This window comes from Zonotrichia albicollis, chromosome 5 (assembly GCF_047830755.1).
Source record: "Zonotrichia albicollis isolate bZonAlb1 chromosome 5, bZonAlb1.hap1, whole genome shotgun sequence".
In the NCBI taxonomy this organism is placed as follows: Eukaryota; Metazoa; Chordata; class Aves; order Passeriformes; family Passerellidae; genus Zonotrichia; species Zonotrichia albicollis.
Window position 1 is genome coordinate 11,833,104 of NC_133823.1, and position 21,232 is coordinate 11,854,335.

A 21,232-nucleotide genomic window follows, 5' to 3' on the forward strand; every position below is an offset into this window, starting at 1 on the left:
GAGCAATCCCATACCTACGGAGCACATCTGTATTACAGGAAACAAACTCCCAAAAAACAAGACAGATTAGGAAGAAAAGCAACTAGAAAACCTAGAAGTAAGAAATTTCTACCTGCCCTTTGATGCTTAACCTTAATTTCCATTAGAAAGAGGGTGGGTACCACTGGCATGTGAGAGTCTATAAATCCAAGATCTGTTCAAGCTGAGGGAAGCCTTCATCTGAGGGGATCACACCGAAATTAAAATTTACCTAAAATTTACACAGAGGAGGAAATGCTCTAACTAAGCTGAATCACATCACTCAACACAACAGCAAACTTCCACAGAAATATTTTCCAAGCAAGTTTGATAAGATAATGGTGAACTCTGCACTCTACAGCAGGTTCATGGCCCAGCAGTTGGGTTTGAGTGGCGAACATCATTTTCACCCCAGCAGACAAGACCTAGCTGGTACAGCTGAGCTCTGGTTTTAGGAAATTAAATGTTGCCCATGTACACTACACAGCTCAGGGCCTCACTTGCTGGCAGACAGTTCTTTTAGACTCTGGGAAGACTGAAGAAGGAATTATCACTCAATTACACCTAAGGCCACCATTTCTAGAGATCTTTAATTTTTTTTAGTAATAAAAAGTAATTAAAAAAAAGTAACACAGCAAAAAGTAATTTTTAATGTTCAGCAGCTGTGGTGTCTGTCACAGCAGGGAAGGTTTCTGCCCCCACTCCAATCACCTTGTGCAACAAGGGGTAAGATGCTTGTGTACATCACTGACTGCTTCTGTAGGCAAAAGATATTAATGAAGGTGCCATCCAAAAGTAAAGCTGGTTTAAGCTCCAGTGATCCTATTTACTTTGCTAATCCATTTCTGAAGTACAGTGTACAACAGCATGCATGCCTTTAAAATCAAACCCACTTAACCACACAAACCCCATTCCTCTCTCATGCACAGCTCTTCTTAAACCCAGGACACAGCCTATTCCTGAAAAAATGCCCTGCTCATGAGAAGACATCTGTAGTGTCCCCTTTCTGTCATTTCTTCTCAGTCAACAACAATTACAGTTCTTAGCACTTTCTCAGGCCTGCCTCATTTAAAAATACCTTGATGCAGAAACTACACACTTGGCCTTAAAACTACAACTCATGACTAGAGCAATCATCCCACAGGACTAAGGCTCATGCTGGCACAGGACAGGAGGGGAAACACTCACAGTATAAAAGATACAGAGCAGAGAACTAAACAGTAAACATTTTCAGCAAGATGTAAGGAGTGTATAGCAAGGCTGCACAACAAGACCAAGCACAGAACCACCATGAAAAGCCCTTGCCTCTTAGGGCAGTGCAAATAGCAGCCAAGTTGAGAGCTCAGAGGGGGACAGTGACCTCCTCAGCACCTGCTGCAAGGCCTTCTCAGGCAGGCAAGGTGCAGGGGAGGAAGATGTCTGAGTATCAGGACAACAGCAAGGGCTATGGAACAATCACCTCAGCTCAAATGGGCCAGCAAAATCTACAGACTTGGAACTTGCTGTGAGATCTGATTTCTTCTAATCAAGGAACACCATTAGGTCAACTTGGCATGTGCAGCATTGCCTCTTACTTTTCTGTATTCTTCAAAGGAAATAGCTTTGATATTGCCAATGTTGTTATTTTCTAACTGCAAATACGTAAAATTCACAAGCAGCTCTTCCCAGAGACCCAGTGCCATAAGCAGACTTTGCTCTGCTCTGGCAGCTCAAATGTTTCACAGGTCTCAACCACAAAGAGAGCAGGACTTACTTCCTCAGCAGTATTAGTTCATTGGCTGGGTGCCACTAACTTCAGCAAGACTGAATCAGACACACTCACACTGATTTCCACATCTTTGTGGAAACTGGCTGTTTTGGGAGCAAACCTAGCCTGCATGGTGTCTGGCAGAAGAGGGCCTCCCTTCCTCATTGACTGTCAATCAGGGTAAAAACCTCAAAAAGCAACATAAATGAGGATTACTGAGAGCAACAGAAATCTCACTGCTAAAACCACTACAGCACTAGAACTCACCTCCATAGAACTCAATGATGCTGGCCAACTTTTCATCAGGAAATTCAATTAAAGCAACCAAATGTGCTTGCAAGCCCTCTGTGTTTAGAAACTCCTTTAGGTTTTTGAAACAATCCCTGTGGGTTGAGTTGATAGCAGAAATATTTATCATGCTTAGGGTTAGTCTGGAATTTGAAATTTCAAAACTTGCTGTTTCTCTTAATTATGCTGTGAGAAGCAGAATTATCTTGTGGACAGACACAGGACTAGGAGTCAGGGGTTTTCTCTCCATTAATGTTTCCAAGTGCTCTGAACTGCACAGATGAAAGGTGCACCAAGAAGTGGCTCTATCTCCATTTTTACCCAACAAAAGAACCATTTGCACATACAGTGCAATACAGTATTTTGGGAGCACCACTTCTCTTTGATGTAAATCCTGGATTGGTCAGGACCATGAAGACAGTCCAGAAACCACAGCATGAATCAGAGTGCCTTGGAGTCAAAGCCAGGAACATCAACTAAGGCTGGCACTTTGTTACAGTGGGAGAGAGAGATGGGGATGACAAGGGCTGTGTGAATGTGGCTTTTTGTGCTCCTTTTATACTTGGTGGGGATGATGGGTGCCCCACTTTTCCTTAGGAACAAAACACACTCTCAGTTTTCCTCATGTTTTCTCTCCTCTAAAATCGGATTTTAAAAATTGTAAAAAGCCTCGATAAGAGCTATCTTGACAAGTTTTCAGGAAGCCTTCCTGCTAGCAGTTCTGCCAAGGAATTTTTATTGTGTAAACACCATTTAACCTATCTGAAACACTTCTCCAGAGTGAAATTCCCATTTACTGACTTTAAAGCAGTCTCTTTCAAGAACCAGAAATTTAATAACACTTGGCTCCAAGACTGGCAAAATTCCAGTGCCAGGCAGTCTGATTATTCTTCCCCTGATTATTGGGAATATCTGCCTCAACAACAACAGACATGCACAGCCAGCATATGTCTCTCAATCTCAGATTCTACTCTGCTTCTTCCCTTATGTGCCCTTATCCAGCTGCAAACTCTCCAAGCTTTCTTTCCAACCACTTGAATTATATTGTTATGTGCTGTCAATAATATAGCCTGCAACAACTGGGAAATAAAAATATTGGCACAGCCTAAGGCAAATTGAATAGAAGATTTAAAAAAAAATCTAGTGGATATTGTTCAGATTACGTTATTCATTTTCCTACACAATTCAATTAAATAGAAAACTTTGCCTTTTCTTTTTAACTTACCAGATGGTGCCTTAGCATTTATATTCTATGGCACTTTAATGGAAAGACTGTGGGATTTGGGGAAGCACAATGTACATGCAGTACTGAAAACACCTGAATGTGAAAATGCTAAGGTTCTGTACAGATTCCTATCAGGTGATGCAAAGCTTAACTTAGAATATTAGCAAATCTAACCTTGGCAAACAGAGAGAGATTTTTTTCCCCCTGTTTAGAAACAGGAAATGGAGATGGGAGCAAAGGTTAAACTCACCTTCTTGCACCAATATTACATTTAGTAGCTATGACAGGTGCAAGACTGCTTCCCTAAATGCCATTATCCTGTCTGAGGCTGGAGCAGCCAGAAAGATTCATCCAGAGTATGGACAGATGGGACAGAGCTGCTGCAATCAACATCTATGGACCAAGAGAGACAAACCAAGAACGGGGAAGGAAACAGGAAAAAGGAAACAAAGCAGAAAAGAGAGGAAAGAGAGGAAAGAGAGGAAAGAAAAAGGGAAAAAAAAAGAGACAGGATTAGAAAGTGAGAGAGGCCGGGTGGAGAAAGGAGAGACATAAAACCTTCACTAATGGAAGCAGCACTTTTTAGTAGACATTAATTTAACAGTTACTTTAATGGTTGATACTAGCTGTATGTCAACTTGATTGATGCGTTGTCACTTTGATAGTTAAGGTTATTGGTAGAGCTGCAGAATTGATGTATTATTACTTTAATTCTTCATTTGGGGGCTTTATTAGGGCATATGGGAATTTAAATTGAGTAACTAAAGAACCTGAATTGATTCACTGCAATCTGATTTCAGCACAGACACAGGGGTGCCTGATACAGAAAGAAAAAGCTCATGTTGAGGCATTTCAGAGGTTTCAAATGTGGAGACAGATCTGCACTTGGCATGAAAGAGCCATCCATGACATAAATAACTGGGAAAAGTTATGAAATTACCATTACATACAGTTACTGCCCTATTACTTGCATGCTCTCCCCATTTTTTCTGCCTATCCACAGCCTATATGAGGGTGAGAGCCCTGCAGGGCAAGGACAACACCTGTGAAATAACCAGGATACAGCAGAACAAATTGAAAGTAATGTGTTTAAGGAAATGTGAGCTTTGCCATCTGAAATCTGCAATTGGGTTTTCCAAATGCAATCCATGCAACCTTTTTCCCAGGCTTTGGACCTTATTTGTCTGATGACATGGAAAAAGTTACAGCTGAAACTTTTCTGCACAGATGCCAGAGTCAAATTCCATACTTGTTTTGGGGCAATCCAATTCTCCAGTTGAAAAACTCACCTGAGGCTGCAATGCACCAAATCATGGGGGCTTTGTCACCACTTCTGAGCTCTCATACAAAGATACAATCTTAACATTGCTCTCACACAAAAACAAGACATACAAGTAACTACTTCTTGGGAGATTTCCTTACCCCAAGCTAACACAGCCCTTGCTGTTCTACAGAAGAATGGCTCTCCCAGATGTCACATCTTTTCCACCATGCACTAGATTTTCTTTCCTGTACACAGTTTGATGTCTGCTGAAGAGCCCTATCAGTCATGTTTTAAAAAACTTAAATTAAAATAAGTGGTGTTAAGGACTTTAAAAAGAGCAATCACTCAGCTAATTCATCTTTAAAAGGTTTCCCACCTAACTTGATTTCAGACATGATTTGCCTGCAAGGCAGCTCTAATAGGAAACATCAAGAATGATTTTGTAAAGTGGGTGCAGGTGGGGAAGAACCTAGTGAGGACCCCAGACCACTTTATGTTGAAAAAAAAAAAGCAGAACTGAAGTCTGAACCAGGCTTGCTGTTTACTTGTTTGGGGGGAAACAGAGGACAGGAATATCCTATTATATACACTATTAAAAAAAAAATTGCTGAGCTTCCCATTCTGCATTTGAGAATTGGTATTACAGTAGTCATTGGCATAAGGTTTAATAACTAAAACCTTTCCTATCAGTTTGAAGTCCTTGTGCATTTGCTGAAGGGTAGATCCATGGAAGCTCACTGAGAACAGTGTCTTGAGCCCAGGATTCACCTTCTGGATTTCACATGTAACGCTATATTTGGATCCATAGAAATCATTAAACACAGGCCTTCATTCCACACCTCAGTGAATATTCTATTTTCTACCAGTACATGCACACACTAATGCAGACCTTGATCTAAATCAGTAAAAACACTCTTTTTTCCTCCATTGTTCATCTGATTTACCTGGCACTCTGTTTGCTTCAAAATCCCTGTGTTATTTTACAACAAGAGTTCACATTTTAAAAAATTCAGTTTCACAGGCCAAGGTGTTTTCTTCTATTATTGAATAACCTTTTTTTGGTACTACAACACATCTAAATGATGCTGAAAAATTATACCAGTTGGAAGAGTATTCACCCAAAAATCAAAAGCATTGCCTCACAGTTCTAAGGATATGTTAAGTAGCTTCTTCATACCAGAAAATGTCTCCATCACCAACTGTGTGCCATCAGCAATGTTGGCAGAATAGCAGTCAGGCTTGTATTTTTATCCAAAGCCATTTTAGCAGTTTTGTCAATTTGTTTTTCATTGCTTTATATTTACTCAAGCAGTACTTACCATCTTCAAATATTGCTCCTATCTGAAATGACAATTCAGAGCTGTGTTCTGCTTCACATGGATAAACTGCTCTTGCTTTTCGGTGGGCAACACTGAAAAATGAAATTATGAATTATAGCAACTTTTTACTATTATGAAGACACTGTCTCAACCATTCTCTCTCCATTCACATTTGGAGATGACTAAAGCTTTAAACACAATCTCACATGCATCATTACAGGGTTATAATTCATATACACAGCCAAAGCTGAAGCTTCACAGCTTACTGTTGGCATTTCTGAATACCATACTCCCAACTTTCTGCGCACTATTTTTATGACAAACTCGACTTTCAACTACAGTTACATTTTTTTCATGTGCTAGTCAGCAATGAACTCAATAGCAGGCAAAGTATAATATACTTAAAAAATTCAACCAGTAGTAGGAAATATTATTTTTTTTTCAAGGGTTGGGAAGAATTTGTGAATATACCTACTAATTGAACCACTTAATTAAAAAGGCAAATATTACTAAATTTGAAGGGAAAAGCTAAGATGGTGAAGACCTTCAAAGAAAAAACTCAAAATACTTCAAAACATGGAAAACAACATGGAAAGAAGCAGAAACAAGATGGAAGCAAAGCTGGACAAAAGAGTGAAAGAAAAGAATGAAACCACAGAGAAAGGAAGAAAGTCTAGGATGAGAATTTTAAATCTGGCAAAGGTGGAAGAAGCTGCATTTTAAAAGACCCTAAGAGAAACACTGCAAGAGAGAGACACTCTGAATTGCCCATCCATTGTTAACACAGCTCTCCTGTATTAACCAGCAGACCACTGGCTCAGGGTACTGTGTGCCTTCCACCAAGGAAGGTGCTCAAAGGAAAAGTAAGATGAAGCAGACAGGTATTTCATTCTGTTAAAATTGCTGCCAGGCTGCATTTCCTGGTTTGAGATAATCATTGACATGCCACAGGAGACTGTTTCTGTGAAGATACAGAAAAAGGAGGCAAATAAAGAGCCAGCAGAAGCTGAAGTGCACACCATACCTTTCCACTGCTCTGTCAGTGCCAGGGGCAGGGCTGGGGAAGATGAAATTGGGTAGTGCAGCATCTGTGGCAGCCGGGTTAGCAGATGGAATGTTCATCCACGAGACCATCGACGGGCGGCTCTGAGCAGGACTAAGAGGAAATACATTCAAGGCAGAATTAACAACATGAATAAAGTTTCTTATCCTACCAAAATATTTGAATCTTTATAACTGGACAACCTGTGAGATTTTCAAATTCAAACCAAATAATACTGTCAAGCTGACTTTGCAGAAATGGCCACCATATGATTCTGCACTCCTTGGAATTCTTTTTCCGACATGCCCTACATCCTAAGCTAAGGAGAATTACCTGAGATGCATGACATAGGCAATAAAAGGGCAAAATTCCCCATTCCTTATCTGATAAAGACAGACAAAGTGAAATTGCATAGAGCAGGCTATTATTTGAGCTGCCACTCTGCCTTTACAAGTTTTGATGAATCTATTTAAAAATCTCCTCAGTACTGTACAACTGAGAAAATTTCTAAAGAGGCTGCAGCTATTCCAGCACTGGGATCACGATGCTGGCTCTGGATTGAGATCTTCATGGAGCTGTGCAAACACTGTCTCAGGGGCTGCCCCCACCAATGTTCTCAAATTAATGGCTGAACACAAAGTTGCCACAAGAGGAGAAGAAATCGCAGGCAAAATTTAAAACTTGCATTAGTAAACACACAAAGTTGTCCCCAACACAAAGAACATTTCTAATTTTACGCCTTAAAAGAACTGAAGGGTTCCAGCACTGGAAGGCTTTCCTTCATTGCATGGACAAAATAACAAATAGTCCAAAAACTGGCTGTCAGCATGTCTTTGGAACAAAGAGCTGGACTTCAAGCAGTTTCTAAGCAGAAACAGTATTAAAATCATTTGCACACAGCAATTGTTCCCTCAGAAGCAGAGACTTCCCAATACAGCATTTATGACTTTGTCTTACTCCAAGATTAATCTCTTAGACAGCATTGATCTGAAAAGCACCACCAAAATCTAAGAATTCACTCAAGAAGGTTTTTGTGAGAGTCTAAATGTACATCTAATCAAAATGGAGTGGATCAAGCAAAAAGAGGAATCAAGAATCAGCCCTGTTATAATTGTACATGAATAGAAGAAAGCAGCAAATCTTAGATAGCTAATTTTTATCATATTGTACACTGGGATATTTAATTTCTAGAAGAAATTATCATTATTTGTTGGTTTGCATAGCATGATTTACAATCAAATTCAACTTTTACAAACTCATAGTCACTCTAGCAGTTCCATAGTTAACCAGGCATTTATTTTGTTGGGGCTTTTTTTAAATTTAGTACATTATAATGTGAATTTCACATTCCTTCTAACAAGACAATGGCTTTTCCTTTGGAAATGTATCAGATGGCATTTGAATAAAAACTGGAATTTACAGTTCATAAAACAGGATTCTATAGTTAATTCCACTAGTAAAAATGAAACTTAAATGTGCTGGAATCAACCAGAAGGGTTTATCAAAACATGCTCTGCTTTTAAAAATTATCACATTTACCAAATAAGGAAAGGAATCATATGTATTAAACCGAATGATGAGCAAGATCATGCTGTCTAGAAACATATTTTATGCTTAACTTTGGGATGAGAATATCCAGTCATCTTTTCTGCCTGGGAATCTTCCACGGCACAATTTTTCACATCTTCCAATAATTACATACATTTAGGAGCAGCACTTATAGAATTTCAGGGTTTTCTTTTACTTCAACTTGTGTCCCTCCCCCCATTTTTACCTAATAATTGAAAAAATTTCCTCAAATAAAAGAAAAAAACTTCAGCTAAAAGTGACTTCATTCATACAAACCAAAAAAATGAACACCAGCATTTGGATAATTTTCTCTAAATACTAAGAATAAAACAATCCTCAGTGGTACTGTAAAGTTTATAAAGTTTGCCAGAAAGTAAATAATTTCTTCATCATTCTGCACTCATAATGTCTACATACAGAATTAATTTTAACTCAGCAGGTGAACACAAGAAAAAAGTTTTTCAAAAGTGAATTTAAAAGAAGTATCCTACTTGCACAGACTAAACTCTTCTGCTTAAAACAGTCATGAGACTTAAAGAAAAAATATTTTCCTTGCTATTTATTAAATTCAAATCAATCTCTTGGCAGATTGGTTGGAATGATATCATTCATCTTTAAGGTCTCTTCCAACCTAAGCCATTCCCTGATTGTGTGATAAGGACTGGTGTTAGGCTCATTTCTGAAACCTGTAAAACTACTGAAAACAGAAAAATAACACTCCAAGTATATTGCCAAAGGAGTATTAAAATGTCTCTAATGCAAAATATTCATAATTCAAGAATATTTACCAAGTGGCCTTTTGTATTGCAACCTCAGATGTGTGGTTTGATTTTCAACAAATGAATATAAAAACTTGCATTTATTAAATATTTCATTGATGGATACATCGTGGCAATCTCTGCAATTTACTCAGTCAGCTCTAGAACAACGCACACCACCTGCATCTCACACAGAATTAATGACTTCAAAGCAATGCTCAGAACAGAGAGCACAAAAGGAACCCTCTGACCCAGGGAAGCATTGGTCATTCATAAGAATACTTGGAATAAATACCAGATGGTTTCTTGCTGAGACTTGGAGAGGAAAGAAAGAGGAGAGAAAAAAAAAAAAAAAAAAAAAGGAAGAGGTGCGCACATAAAGGAACAGGAGATAAAATGAAATGTTCAGTTCCATGCTATGGCATGTTGATTTCTCAAGTCACAGAGACTCAACAAGAATTGCAATCTATCACCAAGTGAGACTACACTGTCCTTTACCAGACAGGATTATATAGAAGCATGTTAAAATTGGCAGGTTTTCTACAAATTCTGAGCCACTCCAACAGTTGTAGTGGAAAAACACTCCAGAAGTACAGGTATGTGGAGTGCTGGGCTGCTCCCTCCCCCACTTTTTTGATGAATTCCCTTAATACTTTGCAGCTGTAGGGAAAACACTGCAGCAGAATTTGCCTGTCACTTCAGGCTCCTGGTTACCCAGCAAGAGATCATGCTCCACCATCCAGCAGGAGACAAAAAAACCCAACACATTTTTCAACAGCAATAGCTTCACCACAGTAAGAAGAAAGAAAACAAAGAAAAAAAAATGTTGATAGCTTTAACTATTAAGTACATCCTAAAATTTATGGATTCAGTTGAGTTGGTTTTTTTTATTTACTGTACTTGGTTACCTCAGGAACCACTTAATTCTTGTTACTGAAACAGAAGGTTTTACTCAATGAGAAAAATAATTTCCAATGTTGCGGTGTGTAAGCAACAAAAGGTTAGATTTTATTGTTTTTTCCTTGAAAATGCTCTTGTCACAGCAAGGCTGCCTTGCTGTAAAGATCTGCACACCTTGTTTATCAAGATGATGCTATATTAGAAAGTTTTGCATGTGTAATCACGCAGCATCTCAACTTTAAGAAGGTATGTTGAAGAAATCCTGAGGCTAAAATGAAGGCAATGCATTTTCTGTGGGTAGGAAAAACCCCAAAAAGGCTGACATAACCATCTCTCTTTGAGGAAAAAAAGATATTGTCTATTATAGTGAACGATGGGAAAAGGGAGGAGGGGGAAATGGCTTTACTGAAAATAAGCTAGAGATTCTGCACTGATATTCAGAAAGAAATTTCTGAAAACAAGATTTTATTGGATGTTTATCTGGCTGGTTCCTAAGGTAACACAGCTAAAGAGCAGCCTCTTATCTTGAGAGCAAGGAAGAGAGTCTGTGAAAAGAATCTACACTGCAACTCCTGAGAAAAAGAGGGTTGTTTCAGACAAGTTTGGCAGCACCACGGCTGTCGTATCACAGTGTCTGGCTGACAAACTCAATGAAAGCCTTCTGAAAGGTTTCATTACAGGATGACAGTGTGTCTCAAAGGGTGTTGGTTATTGATGATTCTTTATGCAAGCCAATAGTGACCACCACCGTGTCTTCCTGCACCTGAAAATCCCCTGTGCCCTGGGGAGTGGGGAGCAGAAAAATATGTGGCCAAAATTCTAGAAATTGTCGTAGCTGCAGCAAAGCTGGAGACAAACAGAAGGCCAGAATTTCCCCATCTGTGTTCCCCCTGGAAAGAAAATGCATCCTCAACATTTCAAGTATGTGACATGCACGCAGCTTTCCTGAACCCTCATTTATACAGAGCACATCAGTCAGCACTGAAATAGAGGGTTTTTAACTTGGATTGTGAAGTCTCAGTGAGGCAGCTAACACATTAGTGAAATGATCTTTCACACCAGTCTGGTAAATCCAAAGCTAATGTCTACAGCAGCTGTCCCAAGTTAAAGCATTTTAAATGATAATTCAGACAAAGCAAAAGTGAAATATGTACATCTATAAGCTTATAGCTCACCACTGCTCCTTTCAGGGAAAAAAAAAATGAGGGGGCTGTGTTACCCTGGAGGAATGCAAAGAAAAGAGAAGAAAAGAATAATAATAATAATTTTTTTTAAATTTAAAAAGGAAACTTTAGCTCATCCCAGCAATTGCATGCACACCCCTGCCTGCCCTGAGCGCACACACCATCTACCCATCTACCCTGTGCTCACACAGCAGTGCTGCTGTCAAGCTCCCTGGCAGCCAAGGAGATGGCAAGGTCTGTTCTGTACGAGCCACATGACTAAGTTATATTATGCCTGTCTCAAAGAAGCTGCAAAATGAGGGCTCTTGCTCTGCTTGCATAACGAAAGGGTACAAAAAGAAGTGCCTGCTCCGCTAAACCCACTCTCAAAGTGCTGACTCACTGAAGAGGTGGCAGCTGAAACAAAAACAAACTGCAGAATAAGCACAATGACCCAACAGCAGCTAGAGCACCTTCTTTCAATAAAACAGGATGGTGACATTAGATATTATAAAAAGTTTTCAACACAGTGAAACCGAAGTCGCTCATTGTTTATGTAAAACTGCAAATTCACACCACTGCCAGAAGGTACAAAAAAGAAAGTATTGCCATTTTAAGGAGACCAGACATGCAGTCTACTGATGTAGGTATAACAAGGCTGATGGGAATTCACGCAGCAGCCAAACAAAATTAATAACTATCTCCAAGGCTCCTGTTATGTGCAGAACATCACTATCTCTGCCCATCCTTGCCATCTGATGGCTCTTTTAACATCAGGTTGCTCACCAGCAATTTGAACAGGTTGAGATTTCATGAAGAATGAGTAACATCTTCCCAGCATGGTCAAAAAGACCCTGGATGCTGCACAGCACGGATCTTGTCACCATTTTGCATATTGAAAACCCCAAAACTAGATCCACAGTGTAGCACTTACATACCATTGAACTGGGTAACAGAATCTTTTACTGTTGGGAGAACCAATTAAGAAAAATTCATTAGAAATTAAAAAAAAACCCTCTGAATTATTTCATCTTCCATTAGTCCCTTGCACATTCCTGAAAATCCATTTATATTGGTGCTTCCACTTCTCCTCTGGGCTTTGAACACTTTGAACACCAATACACTTTGGTATTTGGACTGTCAGGACTGTACCCCGCATGCTCCTACAGAAGCATCAAGGTGAGATTCAGTTTGGAAACTATGAATCTTACCATTCTTAGCCCAGAAATGTAATTGCTTTAACAAGCCCTGCACCCACCTACACTACTGAAAATGTTTGAGGGACAGGAGTGCTTTCCATCCCCTCCAACTGCAAAATCCCAAAGGCTTAGAGGGGGAAAGAAGAACAAGCAAGGTAAACAGATGCTCAGTATCATCTTGAGGAAGGCTATTCCATATCCTGCATCATAACTCCATCCAGATCAACCATCAAGTCACCATGTTCCAGCCCCCTGGAAAACCCAGACACCCTGCAGTCTCAGATCCCAAGAATGGACTCTCCAGCTGAGAAACAAGGCATTCGCTTTCATGATTTGAATGAAGAAGTGATCATGCAGTAAGTGTAGGATACTTTCAACAAAAAAAAAGAAGGACTGACCCAATTCTGAAAACCCAGCACTGTGAGGGGTAAGTCTGTAATGTCTGTAGATAAGCCCTGGCACAGGGCATTGTACTGTAAGCACAAAGAAATCTCGTGACAACAAGGGGCCAGTTACAGCAACAAATCTTTCCTTATCATAAAAAGGTCCTCAGAAAGATTAATTACAACACATAGCGAGTCCAGAGAATACCAAGTGTTCAGCTTTTTTGGTTCATTCTGAGGTCAAGTGAAAAAAGACATAAGGCAGCCCACAGTATTTTAGGGCATGACTTGTAATCCACCTTTTGACAAATCAGTCATTGCAATGAGGGAAACCTGTACTAATCCATCAGAGGTGAGCTGCCATTACAGCCAGAGCTCTGGAAAGGCTGAATAGGACAGGATCATCAATAAACGATTCTGGAAGTAAATTCTATAATCAAACCACAGCAGCTGCAAAAAAAAAAAGTTTCCCTCGTCCTGTTTTAATTTAATTACACCACTCCACATGTGATACTGAAACTTTGGCAATACCACCTCCTTCACTATTAAGAGGACTTTCAATTTTTGGACTTTGTCTTTACTTACTTAGGTATATTTATTAAACAATGAAGTGTATACCCAGTTTAGCCATCACTGTCATCTGCTGCATGTGCAAAGCCATAGTGCAATAGGATGAAATTCAAATTTTATATCACTAACTTTCAACTGCAGGTGAAAGGGAGGATTGACTATAGCTCCACAGTTCAAATGCAGCTTAACAGCTACCCATAACTCCTTCTAATCCATATCTCCAAGACCATCACTACTATCAAAACAGTCTGGGGACTAGCTTAGAAAGGCTATCCAGCTTCTTAGTAGCTGAAATCCTGAACTCCTCCTAGGAAACTACATGTGTTGAACTACTAAAAATTTCACCACAGGAATAAAAATCTGAGTGATTAGGGTGCACTATTTTTCAGGGCCTATTAGAAAGGGTCATATCCTCCAGCAAAAAGCCAGCAAGCCTCTTGAAGAAGAGATGTGGTAGATTTACTTACTTTTTGGGCAAATGCAATAGAAAAATCAGAAACTGTGTAGGAGAGAGTCTGTATGGACAGTAAGAGAGGAAAAAAGGAAGAATGCAAATGCTGTGGTTAACATTAAACAAGATTGCTGTTGCTGCTCTACCTTAAAGGGAAAAAATGTCCATACTAGTGGAGAGTAATCCTTTACTCAGCTCACCACTATAATTATGAATTTATTATGTTTGAAATGCCTTGTGCAAAGCATCCTTGGATAGAAGGTATTTTCAAACAGTACATATTTATGACACAGTGCTCCATCAAGTAGAAGTGGCAATTCACCCATCTAGGCTATCTGGAGTTTGAATCCTGTGTCTACAGAAACTACTGCGTAACTTGGTGATTGACAGGGGAAAAAAAACCCCTATGTTCTACCATAGAGTGTATGTAAAAATAAAACGTATTTATTTTTAGTATTTGGCTCTAGATGGAAGTGTGAAGTTAAAAATAACTTCAGGAAAAAGGTTAAAGAAAGTTTAGGGTGCATGATAGTCTTAAAGCAGCAAACTCAGGTCTCCACTGAGAACCACCCCTGCCAAGCATCACCCAAGTCCCTACTCACCCCTACAGCAGCACGTGACAACACAGGACATATGTCTGATCCACACAGAGCTTTCAGAGAAAATCTAGCATCAGGCAGACACACACACTTACAGACATGAAAACCAACAGCTTAACGGGGCTTCGGAATGGCACATATGTGAAACATCACCTTCAAGCTACACCGTATGCACAGCACATCTCTAAATATTGACGTGACAATTGAGCAGTTGGGCCTTTGTGAGATATTTCACATTGGTGGCAAACCCCTTGCTCTCTTTGCTTCTTCCACCACTATGGACATGAAGCCCCTCCTAGAGCCCATCAGGAGGTGAGGGTGTATTTGCTTCCATTTGGTGCTCACCTCACCATGTTGGAAGCTGTAGCTCTTGCTTTGTTAGGTGGGACAAGGAAAGGGCATCCATCACAAAAATCTCTGCCAGGAAACATCACGGTGACAACAGCTATCATTCTGGAAAAAAACCAAGCTTCTTTCTTGAAAACAAATACCACAAAAGGTATTCTTGCTACCCATCACGTACTCTTGCTTAAAACAAACTACTGGTGTAAAGCAGCTCTTGAAATATCTGACACATCTTGACCTACAATGCAACATGCCTCCCCTGGGGCAAGTTGCAAGCAATCTTCTGCCACAAAGAAGTCCCCATCACCTTGTTGACTGCATAACTCTGGAGTGATTGATCTCTGACGTGGAACACCCATGTGTTACAAACATCAGCAGGAACCTGAGGAACCGGATCCGCTGGTGTAATTCCATCTCCCCTAGACTCACTATGGCATGTGCTGCAGATCACTGAACACCTGCAATACCATTTGAGAGATGATACTGTGGATTTCAGAAAGGGTTGATTTTGTCTCAGTTTGGCTCAAAATACAAAACATTTTGAAATTCTGCACAAACAGGTTTGCTCTTCACCTAACTCTAAGGGTTGGTCCATCTTATGAGAATAGTCTACAACCAACAGCCAGTGCTACATTTCCTGGAGCTGTGAGAGCTACCTGAGCTACATTCTGCTATCACTACACTGGAGCTGCTCTATGGTTTGGTTTGGGTTTTATTTATTAAGGCAGGGTCCTCTGAGTCACCCGAACTAGAAGGGGAAGAGAGGCCAATCTGAGGTGAGAAAGCAGAGGAAAGAAAGCATGCAACGTTCACAGACTATTCTGTCACTGTCCAGGCTTGTTACAGAGGCAGCTCTTAAGCAGACTTCACAGACAGGCGAGTGGAAGAAAGAAACTACTTTTGACAAATTATCTAAATGCACATACCATGCACCTTTATTTTTTTCCTTCCAAAGAGAACTCTAAGTACTGTTTCCAACTGAGCAGAAAACCTCAAGCCATCAAGTCAGGTTTCCAAAACACCAGTGCTGTATAATTTTTGATGAAAATTAATAAACAAACCAAAAAAAAGCAGTGTTCTTTCAAACACCTGAAGTTCCTTGGATATCCAAACTCTCTGGATAAAACCAACACTCCTTTTATTCTCTGAAGTGACATTATCACTGTCCTGCTAAACCTGCATTCCTTAATTAGCTTTCACTGACAGTCCAGTTTTATACCAACTACAGCATCTTTTCCACACATGCACCTCTCCTTGGTAAGTACAATTAGTTGCTAATTCTACTCACTTCTAGAGGATAGTACAAGAAGATAAAGGAAGAGTAACTTCAGACCTCTACTGAAGAAACGACATTTATGTAAAATACCTATAAATCTGGAATTCTTTCAATACATATGAGAGAAAAAAACTGTTCTAGTTAATAAACACTCAAGTCAGCAGTTTATTGCTAATAATTGTTCTATGACTATCTATATATTCTCATGTGTTATGTACATCTACACATACATTTTACTGTTGTTTCATCATCAGAGCTGGCTACTCAGAATGCCATTATGGAAAATACTTGTAACAGATCTTTTCTCCAGACCTGCTCCTTCCACTGTTCTTGGCACTAAAGGCTGGAAAAGTTTGTCTTCATAATGTTTAAAGTCTGAATGAATAGCAAACCAGAGAATTCAATTCAAGTTCAACTCTGATTTAAAAACAAGTTATGGTCAGCTTTTTGTGTATCAAACCTGAACATGTATTAGAGAGTCAGGACTAACATTTCGACGTCAATTTTTGCTAAATTTAAGTCACGCTCAAAAAAAGAACACTTACAGCATCTACTGAACGTGACAGACTGCACTTCCATTGGAAACCAGGCATTTAATTTGTTAAGAAGAGATTAAAAACAATAATAATGTTCTTAGACAATAGCATCTGAGCACACACTCATTGCAGAGTGTTTATCCAAACCAAAAGCTGGGCCCAAAATCTTAGCAGTATGGCATCTAAATGTTCCTTAATGTTTTCTTGAAATAAAACTAGGGTAAAATGTCATATAGAGAACAAATTATATATTCATTGCTTAAATAAAATAAATTAAAACCATTTAAAATGTTATAACAGGTAACAGGAAAATGAAGTAGATTTCAATAGAACATTTTTTCCTACAAGCATTCAACTAGGCTCTAAGCTCCACCACAACACATAAACACATCTTTTTGTAGCAGAAGAAAACAAACACAATTATATGCAATTTCTAAAAATCACTCCTCACCAAACTGAAAAGGAAAATGTGTTTCACAATCATACCAGTGGAAACATCCTTAATATCCAGTTACTTACAGATTTGTTGTCCAGCCTGCAAGATCTCCGCTGTCCATGATAAGGTGATTTTCATCCAAGAGGCCAAGGGGGCTGCTGGAGAATACAGGTGTTGGAGACTGGGAAGAAAGAGAATCCATGCTCCCAGTTGGGGTGTCTTCTCTGGGAGAGCTGTGACTGTCAGCTAGGAAAAAGAGAACAAGTCAGGATAGTGAAGGAATTATCTCATAAAGCCAAATAGTCTGCCTTGGAGATAACGCCCTGAAGTATGTAAGAGAATAAACCTTTCTGCTCCATCTCCACTGGGTATTTTGGAGGACAAGAAATCTCCCAGTATTTCCCCAAAAGGTATCATTGCACAATTTCCCCCCACTGTTCTCACCAGGCTTTCTTCTCATGCAACATGTGTTGTGTTCCCAGTCCCTTTTCAGTTGTGTTTTATGTGAATGAAATGCTAAATTTTGGGGAGGTGTTTTTAGACAAAGGTAACACTTATGATAAGAAAACAGTTTAGGCTATGCGCATTTGCACATCTCCCTAAAAACAGTCTCTAAAGATAATTTAACATACATTTGAGGAAATGAGTGCTCTCAAATACAATAAGAACAGTCTTCTCAAACATGAAACAATGACATTTAGAAAGGTCAGAATAAGCAAGAGATCTCTAACAAACACACAATACCCAAAAATGTTACTTTTATTACTCCTTTCTAATGGTGTTATTTTAAGAGAGTTCACTGTATTCTGATCTACTTGTTTTCTTAGGCTAATCTTAGGATATCACTTGAGAGGCAACATATTCAACATCTTCAAATATGATTGATTAGGAAAACATTAAAGGAATAGCATTCCTATCCCAAGAACCATAAGATAAAGTTACCTCTGTGTCACAGAGGTCACTGCAAACCATGCTGACACATCAAGCCAAACAGCACATTCTTCACTGAAAAGCTCACCTTCACCCACATAGCCTTTTCCTTTCAATCTTTATTTTTTAAACATCAGCTGTACATTTCATAAATCTGAAAGGAGGTGCATGAAATGAGGATGTTTGCAAGCATTAAAGTATCCAGCACAGCTAAGCCAGCAGTCTCAAAAGGGGCCTGTAGCTGTTTTCAATATATTAATATTTAACAGTAATAAGGATCAATTCCAGCCACTCTTTACAAGGCTCCCTGCATCCCTTCCTCTATCCATCTTACTCCCAGTAGCACTCATGAACACAACCCATAAGCCTGCCAAATAACACCACCAGAAAAGGCTAGTGCGCATTAGATACCACTGTCTTCACCATCTTTGTAAAAGAGTTCTGCTCTTTTGGGGCCAAAAGTTTTTGGGGAAAGAAAATTAACAACTATGTCCTAACACAGCATCAAAACAATACAATCAAAAGCTGTTCAAATATCATGCTGTCTTAACAAGTTATATGTCTCATACATAGTAATGTACAAGATGAAGTCCTGTACAACATTACTTTCTATTTCTAAATTAATTAGCATCTGCTCAGGGAACAACTGAGCTTAACTCTATTCCATCAAGCTAAGCATTACTGTTGCAATAGTTTAATTTATGATTTTTTTCTTAATTAATGAAAAGTTCAACACCACAGCAAAACAAATGTGGACAATGAAAAGCCACCCCTGATGGAAAAAATCCTCCTCATAACTCTGTCACAGCCTCAATTTCTTCTGCTACAATAGCTCAGAGTTAGCAAAGCCCTCAGCTGCTTCCCCAGCCATCTCATCCTCACCCCCTCCCAGCAGCTCTGAGAGAACAACTTCCCTAGAGAGTAAAATGACATACAACTGAAAACAGTGAAATGATAAAAGTGATCATCTGGAAATTTCTCCCCAAGCAGCTGCTAATTTAAGGATCTAAATTAGCCTGTAGCACCAAAGTGTGATATGCTCTGAGGAGAAGAACATTACCTGGGAAAATGAGTCACTTGCACTGTGGCAATCCTGCTCACCTGGCACCTCCCCACTGCACCAAGGCCATGGTGCTGCTGCTACACATTTACATAACATGAGAATCACAGGAGTAAATCACAGGTAAAAACTAATTAATTACATCTAATTTGCACATGTACATGTCACAGTGATAAACATCCGAGAGATCAGACAGTGGTACTGCAACCTTACTTTCTGAATTCCTTAGAACTGGAGTTAAGTTCTTTTAATCCATCCCAATTTCCTTCCAAAGCAGTAGTAGTAGCACAGTCTATATTATCAAACAACATATACCATATTAGAAGGTCACATTTACCTTAACCATTCACTCAGCATTACTAAAACACATTTGAAAGGAATATTAATCTGGTTCTTAATATTACAAATATGACCAGCTCACAGCACCCCCTTATAGAATGCAGAGGATATTCTGTTGAATTGTTTCCCAGAACACACAAAAGAAGTTAAACCCCAAAACACTGAACACTTCAGTCACGCACAGCAGAGTCGACACTGGAGACTGTAGTATACAGGCAATTATGTTTGACATTATCTTAAATTAAACTGTGTGTTAAATCTTTCCTCAAATTTTACTTCTTCCTTCCTGAGCCAGTATTTTCTCACAGTCTGTACTGCACTGAACTCCCAAAACTAAGACTGGGTTTTGCACAGTAAAAACAAATCAGGTATTTAAACAGGAAAATGTCTGCTAAATTCTATGGGATTAAGTAAAAACCCTCTAAAAACATGTTCAAAGACACTTTACATTTCTGATGTCTTCAGTTATCTTCATTTTTAAAGTAAAACAATATTTTTATTCAGGAAGAGGCAATTCTGTATAACTGCAAATACAGATGACTAATGACCATCTAGCACATTTTCATTATTAGAAACAATATATGCTCCAAACCTAAATCCTCAAAATATAGGGTCATTGCTATGATTGCAACAGCACAAAGACCTCACCCTGTATATGTCAGTGCCAAAAGTTCTGCTAACTTAAGAAATTACAGTAAGTCTTGTGCATGGCAGAGGCAACAGGACTGTGCCTCATTATCTCTTCATTCAGCTTAATAACCTGCTTTTGATTAATGCCCATTTCATATCGGGGTCAAACTACATCTCCAAATAGTCATTGTCTGAAAACATCAGCAGATGATAAAGGGAATGAAGAATCAATTGGTTACTAATTAACAGACTTGCCAATCAATGCATGCACCTTCACTTTGTTAGGCTTTATTTTCAGGCATGACCCATGTAATATGCGCTACTAATTATTATATTGCCTTTCATATCAGGTTTCTGTGCTGTGTGACAGTATTTCAATGATCTCCTTTTTAAGTTTTACACCAAATCTCTTACTGGGAGGGATTTTGCAGCTTTGGAATCACATACCTGGTTTATAAAGCTGTTACAATTTCCCAGTGTTCTCTCTGAAGAGGCTACATCAGATGTGATTCTATGGGGTTTTGCTGTGGTTCCATCAGAATGACATTAAGCATTAATTCCACTGCTTACCCCTACTCATCAGTCCCAATGCCAGTCCAGGGCTGGCATTTGTTTTAGCCATTAATGTAAATTAATAATATGATGTGTTGATTGGCCTCTGTGACCAACAAACTTAGGAGAGTCATTGTTTCTAAGGATGTGCTCCTTTCTGTAATTCTGGGCTATGTTTTCCCTCTAAAATCTGTACATTTGTTTCTCAGTACAACTACACTTACTTTGTTTGAATGGGTGCAGCTTAGCACACAACCATAACCCTACTGCCTGTTATTATTTGCAAGTCACCTACCTTTGTCTCATGTGCATATATATTGTCAAAGATCTGTATTTACCTTTTTAAATACTGCTACATCATCATCATTCCTCCAGTTGCTTCAAACTTCTTCAGCAAGGTACAAGATGTTTTAAAAATTAACATTGCCAAGCTATAGAACCTCATGACCAGAGACCTTTTTTCAGACAAGTTAGGTGACTTTGCATTATTCAAAATATTCACCTAGCAACAGACCTACCTGTGAACATCTATGTTTGATTACACATTGATTATCATAACTAAGTTCTTTTTGACACTTCTTCAGAACTTGTAACATACATTGACTTCTAGCTATTTCCCCATTTTCCACCCCC

The 21,232-nt window shown here is 39.1% G+C and overlaps 1 protein-coding gene across 1 annotated transcript in view; it reads right to left on the minus strand.

Moving 5' to 3' along the window:
• Positions 1 to 21,232, minus strand: part of ARHGAP10 (Rho GTPase activating protein 10) — a 144,326-nt gene that overhangs the window by 8,416 nt on the left and 114,678 nt on the right. The window contains exons 20-22 of the mRNA XM_005485312.4: positions 17,172 to 17,334; positions 6,886 to 7,017; positions 5,862 to 5,953 (exon numbers count right to left, since the gene is read on the minus strand). Of these exons, the coding sequence (XP_005485369.2) occupies positions 5,862 to 5,953; positions 6,886 to 7,017; positions 17,172 to 17,334 (387 nt within the window). The remainder of the gene's footprint in view (positions 1 to 5,861; positions 5,954 to 6,885; positions 7,018 to 17,171; positions 17,335 to 21,232) is intronic.